Source organism: Monodelphis domestica, chromosome 3 (assembly GCF_027887165.1).
Source record: "Monodelphis domestica isolate mMonDom1 chromosome 3, mMonDom1.pri, whole genome shotgun sequence".
Classification (NCBI taxonomy): domain Eukaryota; kingdom Metazoa; phylum Chordata; class Mammalia; order Didelphimorphia; family Didelphidae; genus Monodelphis; species Monodelphis domestica.
In genome coordinates, this window is record NC_077229.1 from 302418454 (window position 1) to 302443162 (window position 24709).

A 24709-nucleotide genomic window follows, 5' to 3' on the forward strand; every position below is an offset into this window, starting at 1 on the left:
TTTGAAAAACAAACTATTTCTCCAAAGTACAATTAATATCTAATATACTAAAAGTGCAGTACCATGATGAATTGAAGTAAATGTGAGAACTCAATGCAGAATCGTATTTTTAAAAATGCAGCAAAAGAAGAACATGTTGCAGATTAAAGACTTTAAATATATAAAATTTTATGAGGTTTATTTTGTCAATAAATTTAATTATTTTACTTTGTGCCTATTATTTTTCACGCTAATGTAGGTATAAAGAATATTGCATAAGTTTTAAATGGTATGTATTCTTAACTCTTTTTCACCTTTATTCTATTTTTCCTTTCCTTATTTGAGAGAATATGGGCAAATGGGGAAAGGAGCCTGATTGATGGGTAAGTTATCTATTCAATTAGATAAATATTCCTGAAGGACGAAGCACAATTGTTGCGTGTTTGTTTGTTTTTTTAATTAGAAGTTTGAAACATCTGCAAAATGAGGGTAGATTATCAAATCAATAGTGTTATAGAGCTTCCTAACATTATAACTATTTTTTATTTTACCATTATTAAGAGGAGAAAATATATTCTTTATATATAAACATATACATAAATATTTGCAAATAATGTATGCTGTGGCTATGCATGATACAGAGTAGAATAAATAAATTATAAAAATTAATCTGAAAAGAAAGTCCAGGTTTATAATGGTTATAGAGAGAAGGATATTGCCAGTGTTATATTATTTTTTCTGTAATATATGTTCTAAAGGATAACTTCTTACATACAATTAAAGATTATATTTGTTTTTATTGGTCTTGGTTCAATACATAGCTAATGAAAATTCAGAATTATATTAGGTTTTGCAATTATTTTAGTGATCTGTTCATGTGTTATTTTTCTACAAATAGGAACTTGGGATATTACTGTAAAGACTAGTAATGTTTTATCCAGTGGCATAAATCCTAAAATGTCCTTAACCATTTGCTGTGAGCGAGGCACTTGTGCACCAGTCATATTTCCAAAAGGCTCACTTCGAAGGGCTCAGACCTATATTACCATGATGGAAATGGACAGAGATTATGGAGCCATAAAGAAAGTACGTTTGCAAGTAGAAGATGCTGAAGATGGGGAAGTCTGGCATTGCCATGAGGTAAAATGATTAAAATTCAAATTTCTCTATTTTCTTTCAAATACAAGTTCCTAGTGGACAAAGACTATTATATATTAGATATAGATATTACATACATATATACTTATATATTTTTATAAATATGTAAATTATTAATTATAAGAATTTCAGTGATAATGTTATCAGCCTTAATATTATTTTAAACTATAGACAACTTATATTCATTACAGAATAACTTTTCTTAGTTTTAAAAATAATGTGAACAATCAAGAATCTTGTCATTTCAAGGGCAATATGAAACCATTTCTTTCTTTTTTTCAGTTAGAATTTTTAGACTAAAAGTTGTTTTAACTAGATTTTAATAGGTAGCTACTCTGGATTTTTACAGTTCAAAGTTTATTTTTCTTTGCATTTGCTTTTCCCCAGTTCAATCCAAGAATGGCTCTATAAACAGGGAAGATATTATTCCAATAATTCCAAATGGGTTTTTATACATTCTGGGCTCATAATCCTAGACAAGCAACAAACTGAAAGACTGAAAAAGTCTTCCCTGCCCCTCCCACCCTCTCTCCCTTCAAATCTGTCACTTAGATATGCTAAAGAAAAAAAATGAATAATGAAAATGGCACTCTTTTCTCTAATGTCTAACATACTAAGGTTGAAAGACTTAGATAATATCAAAATTTTTCTAGCTGTGGAGCAATAATATGTGGTGTGGAGCCTATTCCATTTCTATTTGTAATGAAAAAAGTTAAAAAGTCTTAAGAAAAAAGCTTTTCATTTTAAGTCTTCAATATGCTTTTATCTGAGATCTTATGCCCTTTTTGTTGTAACAAAAGAAGGAAACTTCTTGCCTCAACAGTTAAAAATGATGGTGCCAATTGCATGATTAAACAAATAGCAGTGAACTCACTGACAAGTCCACTTGTCATCTTTACCTTCTTTTCTCTGTTAAAGAGGTCTGAGTTTAGTGAGTTCGTCAACTTTCCACTAAATATTCCAAGCCAAAGGAGCTCAGAAGCAGTTATGTATTAAGGACTGAAGCTTACTAATTAATATCTTCTGAGAATAGAGCCCACTATGAAAGCCAGTATAGTGACCCAAAGGCAAATTTAAAGAAAAGAACCACCACAATCACCAGAATGATGACAATTCATTCTCAGAGGTGCTTACAGCAGGCAGGTAATGTGGTGTTGGCATTCCCAGGAATTGCTAAACATGGTAGGTTATCTCAGGACAATGCATGGTGCCTCCTGCTGCCTCCATCGCTGGGTTTGAAAAGCTGAACAAAAATCATACTCATCATCTCTTCTGTCAACCCCACAGGGAAGAATTAGCTAATTGTCTGTAAAGCTCTTTGAAATGAATACATTCATGCATCCCTACATGGGGAGAAGATTCCTGTAATGCCAAAGAACTTTGTCATTATTAGGACAGTTAGGGCATACATAGTCAGAAAGCAAGGGTGTGAGTTGAATATGATGGGATGATGCAAAAATTTCAAATTAAATGAAGACATTAGAAAGAAGAATACATTGGGAAGAGGAGGAAGGGAAAATAGAATGAGGTAAATTATTTCATGAAAGAGCATTCACAGTGGATGGGAAGATGGCGGAGGTGGGGAGGAGAGCATGCAAACCTTATTGTCATCACAACTGGCGCAATGAGGGAAGAACATAAACAATCCATTGGGCTTAGAAAGCTATTTTACTCTAAAGGAAAATAAGAAGGGGAGAGGTTTAAGAGATGGGATGGGAATAGGGGAACTGACAGAAAAGAGAGCAAATTGGAAGAGGTAGAGGTCAGAAACCATACAGGGGTAAATAGTGTGGAAAGAAGTACACAGTAATTATGATGGTGCAAAAATTTTTACAAGTTTCATTAAGAAAAACCTTATTTCTCAAATACAACAACAACAAAAAAAGGAATACATTCATCAAACTTAAAGGAAAGTTGAGAGTATTCCAGTCTTGAACCAAGCATTTAGGGTGGAAAAATTGCTTACTATATTTGTATACAAGAACATTCCTTTCCCCTCTTTGCAACAATCATATATACTCCCAAATTCAGTAAGATGTTTGTTCGTTTTACATTTAACACTGAAAATAATTGCCTTAGTTATTACTCTTAAGTATTTTCCTCTTTTTTTTAAACCTTTACCTTCTGTATTAAAATCAATATTGTGTATTGGTTCTAAGGCAGAAGACAGGTAAGGGCTAGGCAATGGGGGTTAAGTGACTTGCCCAGGGTCACACAGCTAGGAAGTGTCTGAGGCCAGATTTAAAACCAGAACTTCCTATCTCGAGGCCTGGCTCTCAATTCACTTGAGCCACCCAGCTGCCCACTAAGTATTTCCTTCTTATTTTGTCTATCTTTAATGAAATAAATCATATAAAGCTATCATTAAACCAGATAATATACTACTCAGTGGTGTGTGATATCTCACTAAATACTTGTTGATTGAAGCAGTATTACCTTGACATAAAAGAGTACAAGTCAAATTTATGTGACTTTTAAAATGAATTTTCACTTATATCTTTTGTTTTAATATTGCCCTTCTCCTTTATTCTCTTACCATACTCCCTCTAAGAAAGCCATCCATTTGGGGGGGGGGTGACTATTTTCTAAAGACAGAGTTTCTTCTGTCAGGGAATATAGTTCTATAAACATTATTATACTAGTCCAAATGTATGCTTTCTAGATTTTTACAACTCTACTCCCTGATTCTTTTCTGTTTAAAGCCTCAATTTTGCCTTTAATTAATGTTATCTCTAAATGTATACCTCTGCTTTTTTTTTAAAAAATAATTCATTTGGAGTTGTGTTCTAAAGTGTACAGAAAGGCTCATACTTGGACAACTGAAAGTTTCCTTGAAGGTCCATTAAAATGAGTCAGAGATAAGTTATAAAATTTAAAGCTAGAGTTTATGAAACTTCAGCGATCATCCAAGTCCAGCCCTAATCATTTTACCCTTGTAAAACTGAGACTCAAAAAAGATTAAGTGAAATTACACAAACAGAGAGTTGGTATTTATACATAGGTCTCCTGACTCTGATCAGAAGCCCATTGTGTTAAAGGATTCTATCTCACATGGGAAGTGGTTACTAAGAAACTTGTTAAATATCCCTGTGCCACCAAGAGGGCACTATACAAACCAACAAGAAGTGCTATTAGCAATTTCATTCAATAAGTATTTATTGCTATTCTGTGCCAGGCATTATGGCTAGGTCCTGTGGATTAAAAGACATAAATGAAATCATCCTAGTCCTAAAGGAAATTATATTCTATTAAGGGGAAAACATTTATACAGAAAAGTAAATGCAAGAGAGAAATAAAATAAAATGCTTGGGGATGGAAGGAACTAACAAAAAGGAGAAACATTAAAGACTTTTGGAAAAAAAGTGGATGTTGAGCTCTGCCTTGAAGGAAACTAAGTATTCAGAAGAGTGGAGATGAGGAAGGAGATCATTTCACTCAAGGGAAATATCTTGTAGAAATTGAGGGAGATTAGAGATCGAATGTCATATAAAAGAAATAGCAAATAAACTCATTCTCCCTCAGCCCACAGTCAGGCAAATCTAATAGTTTCTTCTTTGACATTTCTGACCTATATCCTCTCCTCTCCATTTACAGACCTACCTAACACTCCAGTTCAGTTCTTCATTATCATCTTTCACCAAGATGATTGTAATAAACCATTCTGATGAGATTCACTATCTTAAGTTTCTCTTCACTCCCAGTTTTCCTTTACACAAAATCTCAAGTGGTTTTCCTAAAAAGTATATCTCATGGGCGCAGCTGGGTGGCTCAATGGATTGAGAGCCAGGTCTAGAGACGGGAGGTCCTAGGTTCAAATCTGACTTCAGACATTTCCCAGTTGTGTGACCCTGGACAAGTCACTTAACCCCCATTGCCTAGCCCTTAGCTGTCTTCTGCCTTGGAACCAATACACGGTATTGACTCCAAGATGGAAGGTAAGGGTTTTAAAAAAGTATATCTCACATGTAGCTACTCATCCATTTCACCTCCCCACCCTAGAGATGGCATTGGCCTTAAAGATCAGACATTCACTCCTCAATTAGTCATTTAGAGCTCTTCACAAGTGATACCTTCACATATTTCTACTCTTCTCAAACATTACTCCCTCTTAGGAGCTTTGTGGAATACTTTCTAGCCAATTTGCTTTTCCTTATATACAATGTACTATCTCCTATCACACTCTCCTCTATGCCTGATTTCAAGCCTGTGACAGTTGTCTTCCTCCTATCTGTTCAGAGTTGCTTTCCTGGCCTCTCTGAGCATCCATTCTATTACATGCCAGGCATGATTTCTGGATTTCTACAACTTCACAGCAGTTGGCTGCTGCCATTTTCCAGCCACCATTTTCCAGCTACTTCCCTTGACTGAACTCAGACTCATTCCACAATAATTAATATGCTCCTGCCCCAAGATCCCCTACATATTCAATTGATTCTGAATCCCTTCCTACCACTGTTCAAACCCTGATTTTTTTGACCCTTTGAAAATGTCTTTATTTATCTCTCTCCCTTTAACCTGGAAAAACAAAGAACCACCAAAGTAGTTTTAAAAGTTTAGTCAGGACAAGGGAAACAATGCTCTCATGGCCACTAAACAGGGTCTTGGGTACACACAAATGAATTTCTTCATTTATTGCTTTCTCTTTATGCTCTCAAAGAACTGCCACTTTCTTAATGAAACAGGTTTCCTGAATACACTTTCCATTTCTAGACCAGACACAATGCCTGACTCATAGTAGGTCCTTAATAAATTCTGGCTGATTAATTAATTGGTTTCAGTTTTACTCATACTCCTCTCTCATTGAATATAGTAAATTGGAATATCCTTTGTTCATAATTGCCACTTTCAAGCTTTTTCTCTACCATTTACCTAGTAATTTCTCCTCTTCTGAGGTTCACTCAAATCAAGCAAATAAGCATTTATTAGATACCTTGGTGATAAACACTGTACTAAGCACTGAGGATAAAAAGAGAAGCAAAACCAAAAAAGTTCTATTTCCAAAGACACTCACATAATTATTGTGAAGGCTGTATACAAAGGACTTATATGCACAAGATAAATTGGAGATATTTCAGAGGGGAGACACTAAGATTAAGAAGAACTGGGAAAGGCTTCTTAGAGAAGGTGGAACTTCAGCTCAGAAGGAAGTGAGAGAACTCAGGGAGTGGAGATGAGAAGAGGTATGGGGTTGAGAGATGAAATATCACATGTGAGGGGCAGCAAAGAAACCAGTGACACTGGATCCCAAGGAAAACAGAAATTAAAAAGTTTAATAAGAATGGAAAGGCAAGAAGGGTCTAGATGAGATTAGGAACAGTTATAGCTTTCACCTTCCATTTACCCAATAGGGTTTGCACCCTTCTTCTAATAACAATAACAGACATTTACACAGACCTTTCAGATTTACAAAGCATTGTACACATGTGATCTCAATTAAACTTTAGAAGAAGCTTGGGTTTTAAATGCTATTATTCCCATTTTATAGATAAGAATACTGAGGTTCATAGAGTTTAAGGGTCTTGTGTACTGTAAAAGAATTGTTGGGGAATCTGGGGCAGTATTTGAAACCAGATCTTCTTGACTTTCAAGTCCAATATTCTACCTACTATGCCACCTGGTTGTTTCTCAGTAAATTTACCCCTCCTTAAGATGACAGAATATATAGAGAGTAGTATTTAGGCAGCAAAGGTCCTTGCCACAAAGATCTATGTTTAAGTCCCGTTGCTGATATATGGCTAAGTGTGTGTGCTTGGTAAATCATTTAACTTCTTATTGTCCTGAGCAACTCTTTCAGCCATCCTTGGCCTGGAGCAAATCCCTGGATTGGACATTGACTGAGGTTTGTGTTTTGGAACTATTCTGACTTAAATTTGAAAGGGAGGGAAACAACAGTAATTTCCAGGTAGAAGATCAAAAGCCACTGTGCCATTGCCTGAGGACAGATATTTTGGTCATAGGATAACCCCTAGGGGCATTGCCTGTTGTCTAACCCCTCTAACAATGTTCTTAATGGTTGCCTGTGAAATAAATAGGATCAAGTAAGTGATTTTCAAATTTGAAACACAAAGTAATAATGAGATAAAATTTCAAACAGTATAAGGGTACTATGAGAGTCATACTAAATTCACACAAATGTTCAATCATAGTTATAAAAGTAGAGCCAATTTTCTGACTTTCAGTATAGCTTTATATCCATTAGACTAGGGTTTCCACAACCTCTTATCTTTGGGAGTCAGATGTGACTAATGAAGCTATTTAATAATCGTCCCAGAGGTTCCTACAGGAGCTCAGGTTAAGTAGTTCCTATTCTTGTGGGAACTAACAGATGATTTAAAAGAGCTTTCCTCTGAGCTTGCTATTTCCTCTCCATAATTCTCACCAAGTTTCTTTGATCACATTATTTATTATGAGTAGTTATAGAGAATTGGAAAAGAGGAGAAACTGAAATAACCATTAGAAGTTGGCATTGTGGAAGCCACAGTGAAAGTATGTATTTATAGGCATAACTTTATACCATCAGATAGATGATTATGGAACCAATGTCACATTGTTGTAGCATGATATGCTTATAATTTTTACTTTGATGAATAGTGTTGTTTTTTGGTCATTTTTCAGTCAAGTCACTCTTCATGATCTCATTTTTTAAATTTTCTTGGCCAAGATATTGGAATGGTTTGGCATTTCCTTTTCCAGCTCATTTTACAGATGAGGAAACTGAGGCAAACAGGGTTACATTACTTGGGTCACATAGCTATGAAGTATTTGAACTTGGGAAGGTGAGTCTTTTTGATCCAGGCCTTGAACTCCATCTACTATGCCACCTAGCTGACTCCACACTATCCACCGTGCTACCTAGCTGTCCTAAGGTGCCAGAGGAATGGGAGGGCCATCTTGCCTCTCCTGACTGAATGGATCCTTTACAAATTTTTATAGAATGCTTTTTTTCTTTTGGTCCAGACAAAGTGATTTCTTGAGTGTAAAGAATCTTTCAGCAAGGGACCTCCTTTAACCAATATAAATTAGCTACCTTTCTACAATTTATGATCTCAGGGGGTTATTTGTGGTATTGAGAAGTTAAAGGATTTGCTCACTTTAACAGCCAGCATGAGTAAGAGGTGGACTTATACCTGAATCTCCCCAACTCTGATACCCTCTGGCTAATACCTAGAATCAGGCTGCCTTTGTAGAGGTAATTTTTGGTTTATAAAATTACTTTCCTACCTCATCCTCTGAGGGAAGAAGTAGAAAGTATGATGGTTTCCATTCTACAGAGTAGAAAACTAAGGAAGAGTGGTTAAATGCCTCACTTGAAGTCATAAAATTATTGGGTACTAGATCTGGGATCTGAACTCAGGTCTTTTGAATCTGCATTTGTGTCCTTTTTTTCATTATATTTTGTAGTTTCATGCACTATTGCCTGTTCTATACCTGGGGCAATGGAACTGAGCCTTAAGATTCAACCTCTCAGGATAGTTATCACATGATCTGTCTAAGAAAACCTTCAAAAATAAAACCTCTTGCCTCCAAAATTGTACAGTTGTTTCTGACTCTACTACTCCTTTTCCTTCTCCAGTTCATTTTACAGATGAGGAAACTGAGGCAAACAGGGTATAAAGTGGCTTACCCAGGGTTACACAGCTTAATAAGTGTCTGAGGCCAGATTTGAACTGAGGAAGATGAGTTATCTGACTCCAAATCCAGTACTCTGTCCACTGTGTCCTCTGGCTGCCCTTTCCAATACTTAGAATATTATCATTTATTTCTCTTGGAGAACCCTGGATTCCTTAGCCAGTTTAATGTGCTTGCTTGCTAGCACCATTTCCCTATTATGGCTTCATTTCTTATAGTCTTTCATTCATCACTTGTTTTTAAATCTATTCTCTAATCATTATAGCATCCTAAATTATTCATGCCAATAAAGATTCAACTAGATTTGAAGCTCTATGAAGTCAGAGGCCATATTTTCTATTTGATTATATCCACTTTCTTAACCTCAATCTCTCTCCTCAAAATGATGTACTCATAGACAAATCCTGGAGCTCTACAAATTATGAGGACCTCCTTGATTGACTATTATAATTTTGTTAACCCAATATACCCATTAACTACATCAATCTCTTCCTATTCTTTCTTCCCTCCATTTAAAAAGGCTATTACAAAATTGGGGCATTAATGCATTGCTGGTGGAGTTGTGAATTGATCCAACCATTCTGGAGGGCAATTTGGAACTATGTCCAAAGGGTGCTAAAAGATTGTCTGCCCTTTGATGCAACCATAGCACTGCTGGGTTTATACCCCAAAGAGATAATAAGGAAAAAGACCTGTACAAGAATATTCATAGCTGTGCTCTTTGTGATGGCAAAAATTTGGAAAATGAGGGGATGCCCTTTGAATGGGGAATGGCTGAACAAATTGTTGGTGATGGAATACTATTGTGCTCAAAGGAATAATAAACTAGAGGAATTCCATGTGAACTGGAACGATCTCCAAGAATTGATGCAGAGTGAGAGAAGCAGAACCAGGAGAACATTGTACACAGAGACTGATACACTGTGGAACAATCAAATGTAATGGACTTCTCCATTAGTGGCAATGAAGAGATCCTGAACAACACAGAGGGATTTATGAGAAAGAAGACTATCACTATTCAGAGGAAAATCTATGGAAGTGGAAACACAGAAGAAAAACAAGCACTTGGTCACATGGTTTGATGGGGATATGATTGGGGATGTAGAATCTAAATGAACATCCTAGTGTAAACATCAACAACATGGAAATGGGTTCTGACCAAGGACACATGTAATACCCAGTGGAATTGCCCGTCAGCTACAGGAAGGGGTAGGGGAGGTGAGGGAAAGAATATGATTCTTTAGCCAAGGAATAATTTTCTAAATTGGCTAAATAAAATTTTCCAAAAAATCAGAAAAAATAATAAAATAGAAATGGCCACTAGAATCATGATTTTATATTTATAGGAAGCTTTTGGAGAGAAATTTCACCTACTAAAGTAGATAAGAGCTTTTGGCAACTTCTAGGCTTAGTGAGTGACCTTAAAGGGTGGCAAATTCGAGTTTTAGAGAGGACACAGGGAGTTTAAATGGTCATATAACCAATATGTGTCAGAGATGAAACTCGAATCTAGATCTTCTTGGCTTCCAGTTGAGCTTTTAGTCCACTACATCACATATTCAATTGCATTTGACATGCCAAACACAGAACAAAATCATACACAATTAAATTGTCCATATTATACAAACAGAATTACTAATCAAATAAAATAAATGGTTAGAATGTCATGTATAAGGAAGAGCAAGAAGGCAACTGTATTTTATAGGTTATATAGAGAGTATTCAAGTAAAAGAATATCAGGGAGATAAGAAGAGATCAGATTGTAAAAGGTTTTTGTTGTGGTTGTTTAGTCTTTTTTCAGTAATTTATGACTCTTCTCAAACCCACTTGGAGTCTTCTTGGCCAATATACTAGAGTGGTTTGCCTCTTCATTCTCTAGCTCAATTAATAGGTGAGGAATCTTAGGCAAACAGGTTAGGTGATTTGCCCAGGGTCCCAGAACTAGTAAGTGGCTGAGGCCAGATTGGAACTCAGAAAAGTTAGTCTTCCTGACTTCAGGCCCAGCACTCTTGTCTAACTATGCCACTCACTCCTTATAAAAGGTTATATATATCTAACTGAAAATGTTATATTTTATGTTATTGCTAATGGGAGACCCCTGCAGTTTGTTGGGTAGGGTCAAGCCAGGGCGATATAACCTGCTTACATTTTAGTCCTGAGTATAAAATGGTTTGGAATGGGGAGAGCCTTGAGTTAGTGAGGCTAATCAGAAAGCACAATTATAAGGAAATATTGAATTTGAGATGTTTGAAGGAGTAGTAGTTGGATATGTTTAAAAGGCAATTTGTGCTATAAGAGTAGTTCAGATGAGAAATTAGAATTGTATTTATAGATCTTACAGTCATCTGCATAGTGATAGAAGCTGGGGAAATCATCAGGCAAGATACTATACTATTCAATTCAATAAACATTTATTAAGCCCTCACTGTATATAAGGCTTTGTGCTAAGTGCTTGGGATGCAAATCAGAATAAGAAAAAAGAAGTCCTTGCCCTTAGTGAGCCAGCAATCTAATGGGGGAAGATAACACATAAAAGGACACTTGAAAATGGTAATAGGGGAGGTATAAAACTAAAGTGTGCCCAACACAAGGTCATTTTGTTTCATAGAGTTGAAACAAATAAAACTACACATGAAAAAATAGACAATTGCAAAATTCAAGTCTGCCTTCTACAAAGGAAAACAGTGGGATGAGTTTGGTATTCTATATTCTAATCCTTTAATGGGGGGGTGAAGAAGGAAGCTAAGGGATTTGGGAAGGTGTTGCATATCCAAGGCTGAATTATCAGGATGGTTATGAGATTTGAGGCGATCAGCTTATCCTGGGAGGGACATCTTGTTCCTGTGGAATTGAAACAGAGCAATTTAAGATGGAAAGTTTTTATCCTGAGATCCCTAAGGTTTATCTTAAAGAATTTTGATAATTGTATTTCAATACTGTGGACTATCCACTCAAATTGGAGAAGAGAATAATCCAAAGCACCCATCAACTGCTTTAAATTGAAAAAAAGTTTTATTTTGTTGAACAGTAAGGACAAGTCATAGCATGAAAGGGAAAGAGTCTTACCAAAGTCTAACACAAAATGCCAAGGAACAAGCCTGATACATATAGTTGTGACAAGACAAAGAAAATATAATTGTTTCAATGGTAAAGTTTGTTTTGTGACAGGACAAAATTTTTTCCAGCATCAAAGAGAGGGACAATCAGTTTTGTTTGGTGATTAAAAATCTATTCATGTGAGAGCCACATTAGTGGGACATGATTCTTCCAGGTGTTTTCCATTATTCAGAGTTAATATGGTTGGTCTGAGTTCTGGTCTGTGGTTTTGACAGTAATGGATTGACAGCAGCAGAGTTCATCCTGAGTATATGCATGCAAAGGACTGTTGTTATGCTAAGCTCATAGCACATCATGTATAAGTGAGATATACTCAGCTACTAGGTCTCAGGTCCGAAGCATGTTATAACTCTAGAAAATGAGAAGCTTCAGAAGGAAGTTAATTTGGGGATCCTGATAATATGATTTGTTCCTTTTGTGAAATTATTTGTTAATCTCATGCATTTAGAAATGTTATTCTGATAAGGAATGCATGGTATTCCTCAGATTTTCAAAAGGGTTTAAGAAAAAAAAATGGGTTAAGAATCCCTAGTAAATAAAGAGAAGAGAAGAGGGCTCAAAACAGAGCTATGGGAAACAGAGACGGTTAGGGAATATTACTATGTTGAAGATTCAGAAAATAAGACTGAGAAGGAGTAGTCAGAAGAGCAGAAGTGGAACAAGAGAGATCAGTAAATGGTGGCAGTGAGAATCAAGACCTAAACTGAGAAGAAACTAACAATATGAAAACTATAACAGCCCCCAAGAAACAAAGAAAGAAAGAAAGAAAGAAAGAAAAATACTGACTCTGCATCCAAACCCAACAATATTTCCCAGAAGAGCTAAAGAACAAGCTGAGAGGGACAGAATGAAAATTGGGAAAAGAAATGAGATTGATTCAAGAAAATTATGAAAAGAGAATAACAGCTTGGTGAAAGAGGTACAAAAATGCTGAAGAAAAGAACTTCTTAAAAACAGAATTGACTAAATTGAAAAAAGAGGTACAAGAGCTCACAGAGGAAAATTATTTCTTAAAAATTAGAATTGGGCAAGTAGAAACTAATGGATCCATGAGGCATAATGAAAACAACTGAATTGGAAAATAGATTAAGGTAAGATAATTTAAGAATTATTGGACTACCTGAAAATCATGATCTAAGAAAGACCCTAGCCATCATATTTCAAGAAATTATCAATGAAAGTTGTGCTGAGGGTAAAAAAGAAATTGAAAGGATCTACCAATCACCTCTTGCAAAAGAGCCTAAAAATGAAAACTTCTGAAGATATTATCACCAAATTCCAGAGGTCCTAGGTCAAAGAGAAAATACTTCAAACAACAGGAAAGATACAATTGAGATATTATAAAGTCATGGTCAGGATCACATAAGATTGAGTAACTTCTACAGTAAATGAGCAAATGTCTTGGAATATATTAAAGGAGAAAAAGAAGCTAGGAGGGTGGAATGTGTGTCTGTGAGTGTGAATATATTTACTTGTGTATAGTAATGCAACTTACCCAATAGGGAAACAGAAGGAGAAGGGGAAAAGAGAAGGGGGGAAAGAAGATGATAAAAAGGAGGATGAATTAAGTGAGAGAGTGGTTAGAAGCAAAATAGACTTTGAGGGGACACAGAATAAATAGAAATAAGAAAATTTAAAAAAAGTGTATGCAGGAAAATACACAGTAATAACTGTGAGTATGAACGGCATAAGCTAATCCATAAAGCAGAAGTAGATAGCAGAATGGAATAGAAACCAGAATCCAACAGTTTGATGATGTTTACACGAGATACATTTGAAACACACAAATGACAAATAAATGGTGGGAGCAGAATCTAATAGGTTTTAGCTGAAGCAAAAAGAAAAAGATAGGGGTAGCAATTATAATCTCAGACAAAGCAAAAATAGACTTGATTAATAGAGATAGGAAACCTGATTATGCTAAAAGATACAATAGACAATGAAGTAATATCATAGAAATTTACAACAAGCTTCTCTGATAAAGTCCTCATTTCTAAAATATATACTGTATGTATAACTGAGTCAAGTTTGTAAAAAGAAGAGCTATTCCCCTAATGATAAGTGGTCAAAGATAAACAGACAGCTTTCAGAAGAAAGCAGGGCTATCTCTAGTAATGTGGGGGAAAACGCTCTAAATCAGCATTGTTTAGAAAAATACCAATTCAAACAACTCTGAAGAACACTCTCAGACTTATCTAAAATGACAAATGCTGGACGGGATGAAGGAAAATTAAATCATGAAAATATAGAAAAGAATGGCTAGAAGAAGAGGACAATCAGCAATTTCAAAGGGAGCATAGAGGTCAAGAAGGATGATAATTGAAAAAAGACTATAAGATTTGACGATTAAGAAGTCATTAGTAATTTTAGAAGAGGTAGTTCTAATTGAATGATGAAGTATAGCTGTCTCAAGTAGTATAACCATGAATAAGAAGACATAAAATGATTGCTACTGTGTATGACTTGAATGAAACTTGGTGTTTCTTTTTCAAACATAAAAAAAAAAATTTCTCTATAAAGCAAAGTGTGAATAATCAATATATTTTAGCCTATCCAGAAACATCATCACACTATCCCAGACATGCACATTCTATCCATGGTGGAGAATGGACACAGTAGAGAGAGAATGATTCAATATTAGCAATAGAGTGGGGAAGGTAATGGGAGTAATCTGCTGAAAAAGGCAGGATCAACAGTTCAAGTGAAATGTTTAGAGCTGGGAAAAAGCAAGGTCATCACTTCATGTAAGACAGTAGTGAATTATAAGGTGAGGTCCTCAGCTAAAGGGGTAAAGAGGGTACTATGGAAATGTGTGAGAAGGAATGAAAAGGACACAGATATTGAAAGTATCTTCCATGAGGCATCAGGTTTTCACAGTGTTTTACATTAGAACACTTTTTTATATTCACACAAATACCTGTAATGTATAGAGAATACAAAATCCCACTGTTTACTGTTGGTAATATTCCCCCCAAAAAAGTATCAATTTGTTAGATCAATGCAAGTTTAAAGCCTTAACTAACAAAATGTCACTGGTATATATATTAAAATCATACAAAATTCCTTGATAGATGCAATAATAGAGACAGCTTCACTTAATGGCCTTCCATTATTGTCAAGCAAGGAATAAACATAGCTACATCACCACTAAATGTATTTGCCTTTGTCATAGAAGGAATATATATATATATATATATATATATATATATATATATGTGTGTGTGTGTGTGTGTGTGTGTGTGTGTGTTACAAAATACATAAATATGCATATATGTGTGTATATGCATATAAATTCAAAAAAATTCCCATTTAATTTCTTGTGCAGACCCACAATATATCAAAACAATGATAGGGAAAATAAAAATGTGGAAGGGATACTTGGGTGTTTGTGTGATTGTGTGTGTGAGTGTGTGTGTGTGTATATAGATAGATATAGATCTATGCCTGTCTGTCTGTCTGTCTGATTGTCTGTCTATCTGTCTGTCTTTCTGTCTGTCTGTCTATCTATCTATCTATCTATCTATCTATCTATCTATCTATCTATCTATCTATCTGTCTGTCTGTCTCTGTCTCCTGTCTGTCTGTCTGTCTGTCTGTCTGTCTGTCTGTCTGTCTGTCTATCTATCTATCTATCTATCTATCTATCTATCTATCTATCTATCTATCTATCTATCTATCTATCTATCTGTCTGTCTGTCTGTCTGTCTCTGTCTCCTGTCTGTCTGTCTTTCTGTCTTTCTGTCTTTCTGTCTTTCTGTCTGTCTATCTATCTATCTATCTATCTATCTATCTATCTATCTATCTATCTATCTATCTATGTCTTCCAGATTTTCTTTTTGGAAAATGGTATTGTGTTGATTGCATCAAGCCTTGTAACACTGCAGACATTCACAAATAAGATTGATACCAAGTCAAAAGAGTTTGGCCTAACAACAAACAAGGGGAGAAAGAAGTATATTAATTCGGTGCTTACTTTGTACCAGACACTGGAGAGGGTATATAAAACGAAGAAAATGAAGTTGCTTACAGTCCTCAGTCTAATGGGAGAGAAAGCATGCAAACAATAATGTTCAAAGAAGCTATATACAGGATAAACTGGAGATAATCAACAGAGGGAAAGCATTATCATTAAGGCAGTTTGGTGGAATTTTATATGAGATTTGAAGGAAGCCAGGAGGTAATGTGGAGGGAGAATACTCCAAGAATGGGGGACAGTCGGTGAAAATGTTCAGTGTCAGGAGATGGAGTACCTTGTGAGAAAACAAAAACAAAAACAGAAGAGCGATTTTCATATGTCATTGGATTATAGAGTATTTGGGAAAGTTTAAGTTATAAGAAAATTGGAATGATGGTAGAAAAAGAGAGATAAGTTTTAAAATCCTAGAAAAAAGGGCCTCAGAATATTGAAGAGTAGATTTATAAAGCATGGAAAAAATATTCCACAGGCAATGAAAGCATAAATGAGTCCTATGTGCACCATTGGAAGGAATTCCCCCACTGACAGAGTGAAAATGATTTATGAACTAATGTATAGAAAGTCCTTGTTATTAAAAAAAATTTTGGTACTGGAAAAGGCAATTTAAAGTGAATTAATTTAAAATAGGTTCTGAGTTTCTGTAGATGCATAGTAAGTAGTTTTTAAAAATTTTGATTGAAACTCTCTTTTGAAAAAGCTATAAAAATAAATTTACTTCATCTTATATTTAAAAAAATTATAATTGTGACTACATACTAATTCTTAGAATGAGCAAAGGATTTTGTATTGATTTCTTTTGGTACAGTTTTTCTAACCAAACTCTATGGTAGCATTATATACCATCCTTTACCTCACATTTCAAGTTTATATCCCAATCCCAAATAGGCTTATTGTGACAAAAATATGTGAGGGTTCATTAGTTTTCCTATTTTTGTCTCTTAATTATTTAACATTCAAATTTCTCTTTTGAAATTTCTTCTTTGGATAGACTGGATATTAGGGACATTGACATAATGGATATGGAGAAATAGGTTTGGCTATCATTGAGTGGGGAGGAGTATTTTAAGTGGGGTCCAACTTTATAATGGACAAATTGAATTTTGAATATTTCCATTTAACAATAACTTTTGGTTTCCTATATAAGCTTTTTAGAGGAAGTATGCAATAATGGATAGCAGTCTGGTCTTGGAATCAGGAAGTCTTGGATTCAAGTCTCACCTTTGTCATATACTGTATGGGTAACTGATCAAGTAACATAACATCTCAGTATTCTATATGATTCTCTGAACCTCTAAGTTGTAAAGAATTATTAATCTTTATTGGATGAACAAGCTCTACCATACAAGCTCCTGTAAGGAATTGAATTAAGGGGTTGGATGAAATATATGAGAATTCTAAGATAATGCTGTGGTTGCTGATTTTAAAATTAATACAGTTCATGTAAAAATGACTTTCAGTAGCTTTATTTACAAAGAGATGGAAAGAATGAAAATAGAGGAATGTTAAAGAGGGTAGAGAAAAAGGCTAGCCTATCACCCTAATGTTGCTCCAGTCTCCAGCTCAACCCAGGCAGGGATAATTAATCCCTCAGCTGGAGGACTCTATTGGTGAATTAAGCAAGGATTCAAGCCACATGGCCTCCTCCAAGAAGGGGAGGCCTCTCCAGAACTAATCTCTCCAGAAGCTGGGAAAGGAATGCCAACTTTTCACTCAGCAGGAGAAGATCCAAAGGGAGAAGATCCAGGAGAAGTCTTACAAGAAGCAGTCCATGAGCTGCAGTCCCAGTCCAAGATCCTTCAACCTGAAAATTCAGAACTAAGATTTCTTGCACAGGAAGTTCTTCATCTTTTACAGACCTTTTTAAAATCACTTCCTGTCCCAGTTTCCATGTTACAGGGATCAATTGCAGTCTTTAAATTTGCTTAGCACTGACCATGTGGGCAGTGTTTATAGGTTACACCTCTTGTCCTATGAGGGTGTAAATTCTTATCAAAGGATTCACAGGTTTCTGATGATTGAGTTGAAAGGTTAGAGCTCTCTAAGTGGTTTGCAAACTCCTCCACCTAGTGCCAGGTAGGGGTGTTCAAATTTTGGTTGATTCATTAAAAAATAGGCAAAGGGAAAGTCAATCCCATCTTCACACTCCCTACACAAATTAAATCACGAATCTTGTTTAAAAAAAAAAAGAGTAAAAGATCAGGTTCTTAGGGAAGCAGAATAGAATACTGAATAGAAAGCCAGATTTCAATTCTGGAAGACCTGAATTTGAATCCAACTACTGACCCATGCTAATGACTTTATGTACCTAGGCAGGTTACGTAAGCTTTTTTCGCTTCACTCAAATCTCTAAGACTACAAGTTATAGGAAAGTTATTGATCTGAAATGGTAAAGGGAATTTCCTCAATGAAATTCCCCTAAAGAAAGAAATCTAGGTTCATGCCAAACAAAATGCATCCTAATAACTGCAAGGACAGTAATTTGAATAATGAATACATTAATAAGGCAGGTCCTCCATATTATCCCTCCAGCAATTTAGATGAACTCATCTTAATGAGTTCAAATCTGACCTCAGATACTTACTGGCCATGGGACACTGGGCAACTGATTTAGCCCCATTTGCCTCAGTTTCCTTACCTGTAAAGTTAACTGGAGAAGGAAATGGTAGGTTATTCCAGTATCTTGCCAAGTAAACACCAAATGGGAACAAAAAGAGTCAAATATGACCAAACATATTCTGTTTCCACAACATAAGGGGACAGAAAATATATAAAACAAAAATAAAATGTATGTTTGCTTCTAAATCTTCATTCTTTCATGTCCCACTATATTAGGTATACTGCCCTAATATGATTTAACTCATATTATCCTAAGCTAAGATCTTCAATCAGGCTTTTCAATTTAACTTTTTAATTACTTGTATATCATAAAGAAAATGTGATTATGTAAAATGTAGTTTTATAATGTACTTAGCTGTTTATTGACAAATATACACATATTAATAATTTATAATAAAAGTCCATAAACATTTAAAGGAAATGTGAATGTAAGGAATAGAACTATGAATCAGAAAGATAAAATTGGGTTCAAGGAGCTTCAGAGCTAGATTCAGCTTATTATGAATCAATTTAATGTTCAATGTAAGCATTTATACCTCAGAAAATGACAGACGCTTTACATCAAGGTCATGGTTTATTGTTGTGCTGATAATGTCATTATTTTGTTTATAGATTTAAGAAAGTGGCAGAAAAATCTTAATAATTCTGATTAAATTTTAAAATGTGTCAAGAATACCTTTTTATTTTCTTAAAATGTTTGTTGTTAAACATTTCTGAACACACCCATGCTTGGGTTCAAATACTGACTCCATCACTTAGTTGTGTGACCCTACAAATCTCAAGTACTTCAATCAAATTTCTGGAACTTTTCTACTCAATCATAGTGGCTATATGCATTGATAGAAGCCCTTCTCCTCACTAGGATTTCCCTATACTCCCAAATCACATATTTTTTGGTATTCCTATAAATAAGATTAAATATTATATGTTTATAAGACATTAGAGATTCCAGGATAACTGAGAGGAAAAGAAAGTGCTTTATTTAAATCATTATTTAAGAACACTAAATAATTACAACAAGAAGGCTTTAGAGACTATCTCTCTACATGGCTAATTTAATTTTAACTTTTCTATTTCCATTGAAAACATGATCCAGTTTGTTGTGGTTATTTTAAATTTAATTTAATTTTGTTAAGTTTTTTATTTTCATTTTTCCAGATTATATGTCAGCATAATTTTCAATAATCATTTTCTGACATTTGGTGATCTTTGCTCTTTCCCTCTCTCCCATTCCTCCCACTTTTCCAAGACGGTAACTAATATGATCTAGAATATACATGTATTATCATTTTATTATACATATTGCCATTTTCATCATATTGTAAAAGAAGATACCTATCACTTATGCTAGAAAATAATTCTTGGAGGAAATAAAGTGAAGAATTGCAAGCTTTAATCTGTATTCAGACTTCATTAGTTTTTTGTATAGCAATATGTAACCATTTTATTTTTTGCATGAGTCCCTTGAAATTGTCCTGGGTCCTTGCATTACTGATTATAGTTAAATCATTCATAGTTAATCATTACACCTCATTGCTGTTACTGGGCACCATGTTCTCCTGGTTCTACTCTTTTGTGCTTTTGTGTTTTTTTAAAGAAAAAAGTATGCATTTAAAATTTTCAGTGAGTGAATACACACACACACATACCTCCATACATGTATATATAAGGGTGTTTGTATGTGTGTTCTTAGACTATAGTGACCTCAACAGAGAATTCTCATTCTGTGTAGAACAGAGCACTTACTAAGCGATCTACTTTAGTTCATTAAATTGGTTGACTTGACTCATCAGCTGGTTGGTTTTTAAGGTGTGTAAACAGCCTTTGTTTTGGTTTTGACTATATCAATTCTGATATGTCTGGCAGTCAATTAGATAATAGCAAAAGAATAAACAAGTACTCTGAGAGAAAAGACAATATGTTTTCTGCCTACTTTGCCAAAAACAAATTTACCATTTATATGGCAGGCAAAATTGAAGGCAGTGAATTTGATAACAATGATATAAAGTGAAGGAAAAGGAATAGGAAGATTCTATAGTTCATTATATGGACATTCCAAATAATAGCAAGGAATTGATTGAAGATATTAATTATTTTACAAAAACAACTAATGCTAAAACTAATGTTTTAACCTAGAATCATTATGAAAAATTTTATAAAGTTCATCCATTTGCTCTTAGAGGAACCAACTTGATCATTCTCCTTCATAGTGTTTCCTTTCTGGCAACCACAGAGCTCTCAAATCTATAGTTCCAATCAGACCTATACAATACCTAGTAAACATGTTTTTTTGACCAGTACCCTTAACTTTCAGGGCCAGAAAAAGTAGATCTAATCCTCCAAGGAACACTAAGATATCCTTTTCTCTAACCAATTTCTTTGAGTTGATTTATCATTAATAAGATTAGAGAAAACAAGTAACATAGAAGACAGAATTCTGGATCTTGAGTCAAGAAGATCTAAGTTCAAATCTGGTCTGCAACTCTTAGTTGCATTGTGATCTTGACCTCCTTAGTTTCTTCATTTGTAAAATGGTGATTTCTTTATCTGTAAAATGATGGTAATAATAGCAGCTAAGTCCCAGGGTTGCTTTAAATATAAAATGAGATAACATATACAAAGAGCTTTGCAAAGTTTAAAACACCATATATAAATGATAGCTATCATCATTAGAGTTAATATCGAGTAGGTATGTGGTAAATTTTTTTTAATTGTGAGTCAGAATAATAGCTGGATATAATGATTTAAGATTTTTCCCATCTCAAATAGTTTATATCATTTGATCCTCACAACAGCTTTTGAGATAGGAGCTACACATACTAAACTAATATCCTTATTTTGTGAATGTGGTACTCAAAATTCAGAGCTGTCAAGTGATTTGCCTCTAATCATCTAGCTAGTTGCCAGTAAGGAATTTGAATATTATTCAGACCCATATCTTTCTCTTTGCACTTACCCTACATCTTCGCTAAGAGCACTCTTCTGAGGAACAATGCTCTCTCATTTATATTTTGTTGTCTTTCTCTATGGTTGAAATGGCCACTGGATGTTGCAAAATTCTAGATTCCACTTTTCATTTGGAGTTTGACCCAAATCTTAAGTACCACTATTGATTTTTTAAGTCAAAAAAGCAAGTGTAATGACTAGTGATTAATTTGAGGTTTTCCTTTTGAATTATTTAGGTAATACTTCAACACAAGAAAAATAAGGAAAGAATAGAATTTCCTTTTCTGCAACTCTTCACCAATGTCGAAGGATGCACAGTGTCTGAACTTCCAGTTCTCATAGCCAACTGTGGTTTCTCAACAGGTTTGTAATAATTTTCAATCCCACTAATGTTTACCAACACCTCTCATTCTCACATCCTTTGTGGGAGATGTAGGGGTGTCACAAAGGAGTTTATGCACTTACAATGCTCATTTCCAAGAGAGCTATGACAAATGCATGGACTACTTTAATGCACAATAATGCATTGTATTTTGAATGCTTATTGAAAATAAAGTGCTATCTATCTACAGAAAGGGCCAAAATCATCTTTTTTTTCTTTTGTGTGTGTGCTTCTGTTATGATGATTTACAACCTCAAGGCATTCATGACTATGGAAATGAACTTTAACAACTAAAGAAAGTCATAACTTGATGACTACTATCTTTATTTAAATTGATCACAATTGCCAAGGATTTTAGATTGAGTATTTTTTTGAGTAAGTGGCAAAAAAAGCCCAATGAATGAACTTTCACCCAAAATGAGAGTATTCATAGAATTCTAAAAGTTTAGAATTGACTGGGACTTTGGAAGTCAATAGTCCAAAAGGATGCCTTTAAAAGATGCTTCAAATAATAATAATATATTAACTGAAAGGCATTTGTGTAATACTACAACATATCTTACAAATGGATATCATCTCCAGCTCAAAGATATGTGGGGAAGAGAAATATCAAACGACCTATTTCACTTCTAGATAGCGGAAATTATTAGAAAAGGAAATCCTTACATTAAAATTAAACTCGCTTCTTTGCAACTTTTACCTAATGCTTCTATCTGACCTCAGTAGCCAAACAGACCAAATCTAGTCACTTTTCCACCTGACAATCTTTTAATCAATTGGTCAGAGAATCAAATAGCATTTTAAAGCAATTAGTATTTGCAAATATCATGTTAAGCAATGGGAACTATGAAGAAAGGCAAATACAGTCATTGTCCTCAAGTAGCTTATAGTTTAGTGAGGGTGTCAATGTGTAATAACTAGGAACACACACAATATATAGGGAGTAAATGTAATCTCAGAGAAGATGGCCCTAGTAGCTTCAAATATGTCTATGTATCCTTATGGATTTTTTTTCCCTATTCTTATGTGGCGTATCTCATGACACTTTGTTATCTTAGATATTTCTTCTGGATGGTCTCTAGTTTCCATTTCTGCTCCTTTCTACTGGCTGTCCACAGTACTTGGGAGGCACCCCATCTTCCTTGCTGTCTTGTAATCCCCAGTTTCCTGTGAGGGCTACCTGAGGTGCCCCCTTCAACATGAGGTCTTTTATTATGCTCTCCATTGCTAGAGCTTTTCTCGTAAAATCACTTTGTAGCTATTTTGTATATAACAATAGATACACATATTGTCTCCCCTAACTAGACTATGAGACTTTTGAGAGTAGTTTTACTTTTGAAAATTCTTATTTCATTAATTGATTTAGAATATTTTTCCATGGTTATATGATTCATCTTCTTTCCCTCTCCTCCTCCCTTCCTCTCCCATAGACAATGAGCAATTCCACTGGCTTTTACATGTGTCATTGATCCAAACCTAATTCCATATGATTAATATTTGCACCAGAGTGATTGTTTAGTGACTCTTCATTTTTGCCTTTGTATTTATCCCCAGTGTCCAAAACTGTCCATAGCAAATAGTAGGTGCTTGCTAAAGGCTAGTTTATAGATAATGCACATTCCAACTATCTTGAATAGCTGTCATTTTATGAAGACATTTGCAACAGGCTGTGTCTTGATGTATTGAGATCGAATCAAAGAAAAGAGAGAAAGAATGAAACGATGATCACTGAGGCATAGTTTTTATTTTAAATGGGGAGAAAATAACAGAAAAGTCAGACAAGTAAGAGGTCTTTGAAAGTTGCAGGTTGTTAAGCCTGCAATATTTCTCTACTTTTCACCTTTCACCACCTCCTGGAAGGGAAAGCAGCCTGTATTTGGTCTAAACACATACTGTAGTTGCTAATTATTTTTGGAAGAAATACCTTCCACACTTGCTGAAATAGAGATTCTTCATTGTTTGTCTCTTTAAGTTAACTCTTATAGAACTACCCGTTTGCCTATTATGCCAGGACTATTATCACCAGGGTCTGAGAAGGATGACATTTTAATAGTAGGCTTTCCTAAGCCTTTTTTACCCCCTCTCAGGATGATTGTTGACTAGAAGTTGCAGTTCTTGTAACTATTTTGTCATTGTGTTTACAGACACAGATTAACTTTACCTTTTGACAGGTTTCTCTATCAAATCTAATTTTCTAGGGGGACAAAGAGTAGCCATAAGAGGAATGCCAATTGGGAAGGGAGAAAAATTGAAAGCAACAAAGCCAATGATTAAAGTTACCTTGAGAAATTTATCTCTTAATTCTTTTTTACCCTGTCTGGCTTAAAACATCTGAGTCAAAAATTATTTAATATTTGCCAATTTGTTTCACAGAAGTTTTCTTGATATTTGTTGTAAATGTGAAAGAATAAGCATAGTTCCTATTCTCAAGGAGTTAACATTCTGATAAAATAAATTGCAATCTGATAGGTGTGGATCAATCAAAATCAATCAATCAAAAAATTGTTCCTCATTTCCCTCTGCCTTGCACTGGATGAACTATTCTCTCTTAAACCTGTTCTTTATCTTCATTATGATACCTCGTATCTCCATACCTCAGTTCTTCACCAGTTCATCAACTCTGTCCTGGCTGAACTTTTCTTTATTCTTTTGTGAATCAGTTTATATATAAAGTGACAATCTCTCTTCCCCTTCTCTTATTGCCAATTATGTCTTGCTAAACTCCCACCTCCATCAACTTTATTCCTATTTGTGTGCTGATGTAAGGGAAGTAGAACATTTTACAAAACCCTTCCAAGTAGGTCTATTTCAAATTCAAATTACACATTTCCAACTTCAGCTTCTCTGAAGCTAGCAAATTATTTACTCCATTGCAATGAATTTGTCTCCAACTCACTGTTGGTGAT

General features: G+C 34.8%; 1 protein-coding gene across 2 annotated transcripts in view; it reads left to right on the plus strand.

Annotated features, from left to right (window-relative positions):
* Positions 1 to 882: 882 nt before the first annotated feature.
* The window catches only part of LOC103101633 (lipoxygenase homology domain-containing protein 1-like), a 109223-nt gene continuing 85396 nt past the window's right edge, over positions 883 to 24709 (plus strand). For both annotated transcript variants that reach the window (XM_007487119.2, XM_007487120.2), the window contains exons 1-2: positions 883 to 1119; positions 21658 to 21784. In XM_007487119.2, the coding sequence (XP_007487181.2) occupies positions 937 to 1119; positions 21658 to 21784 (310 nt within the window). In that variant the 5' untranslated portion in view covers positions 883 to 936. The remainder of the gene's footprint in view (positions 1120 to 21657; positions 21785 to 24709) is intronic.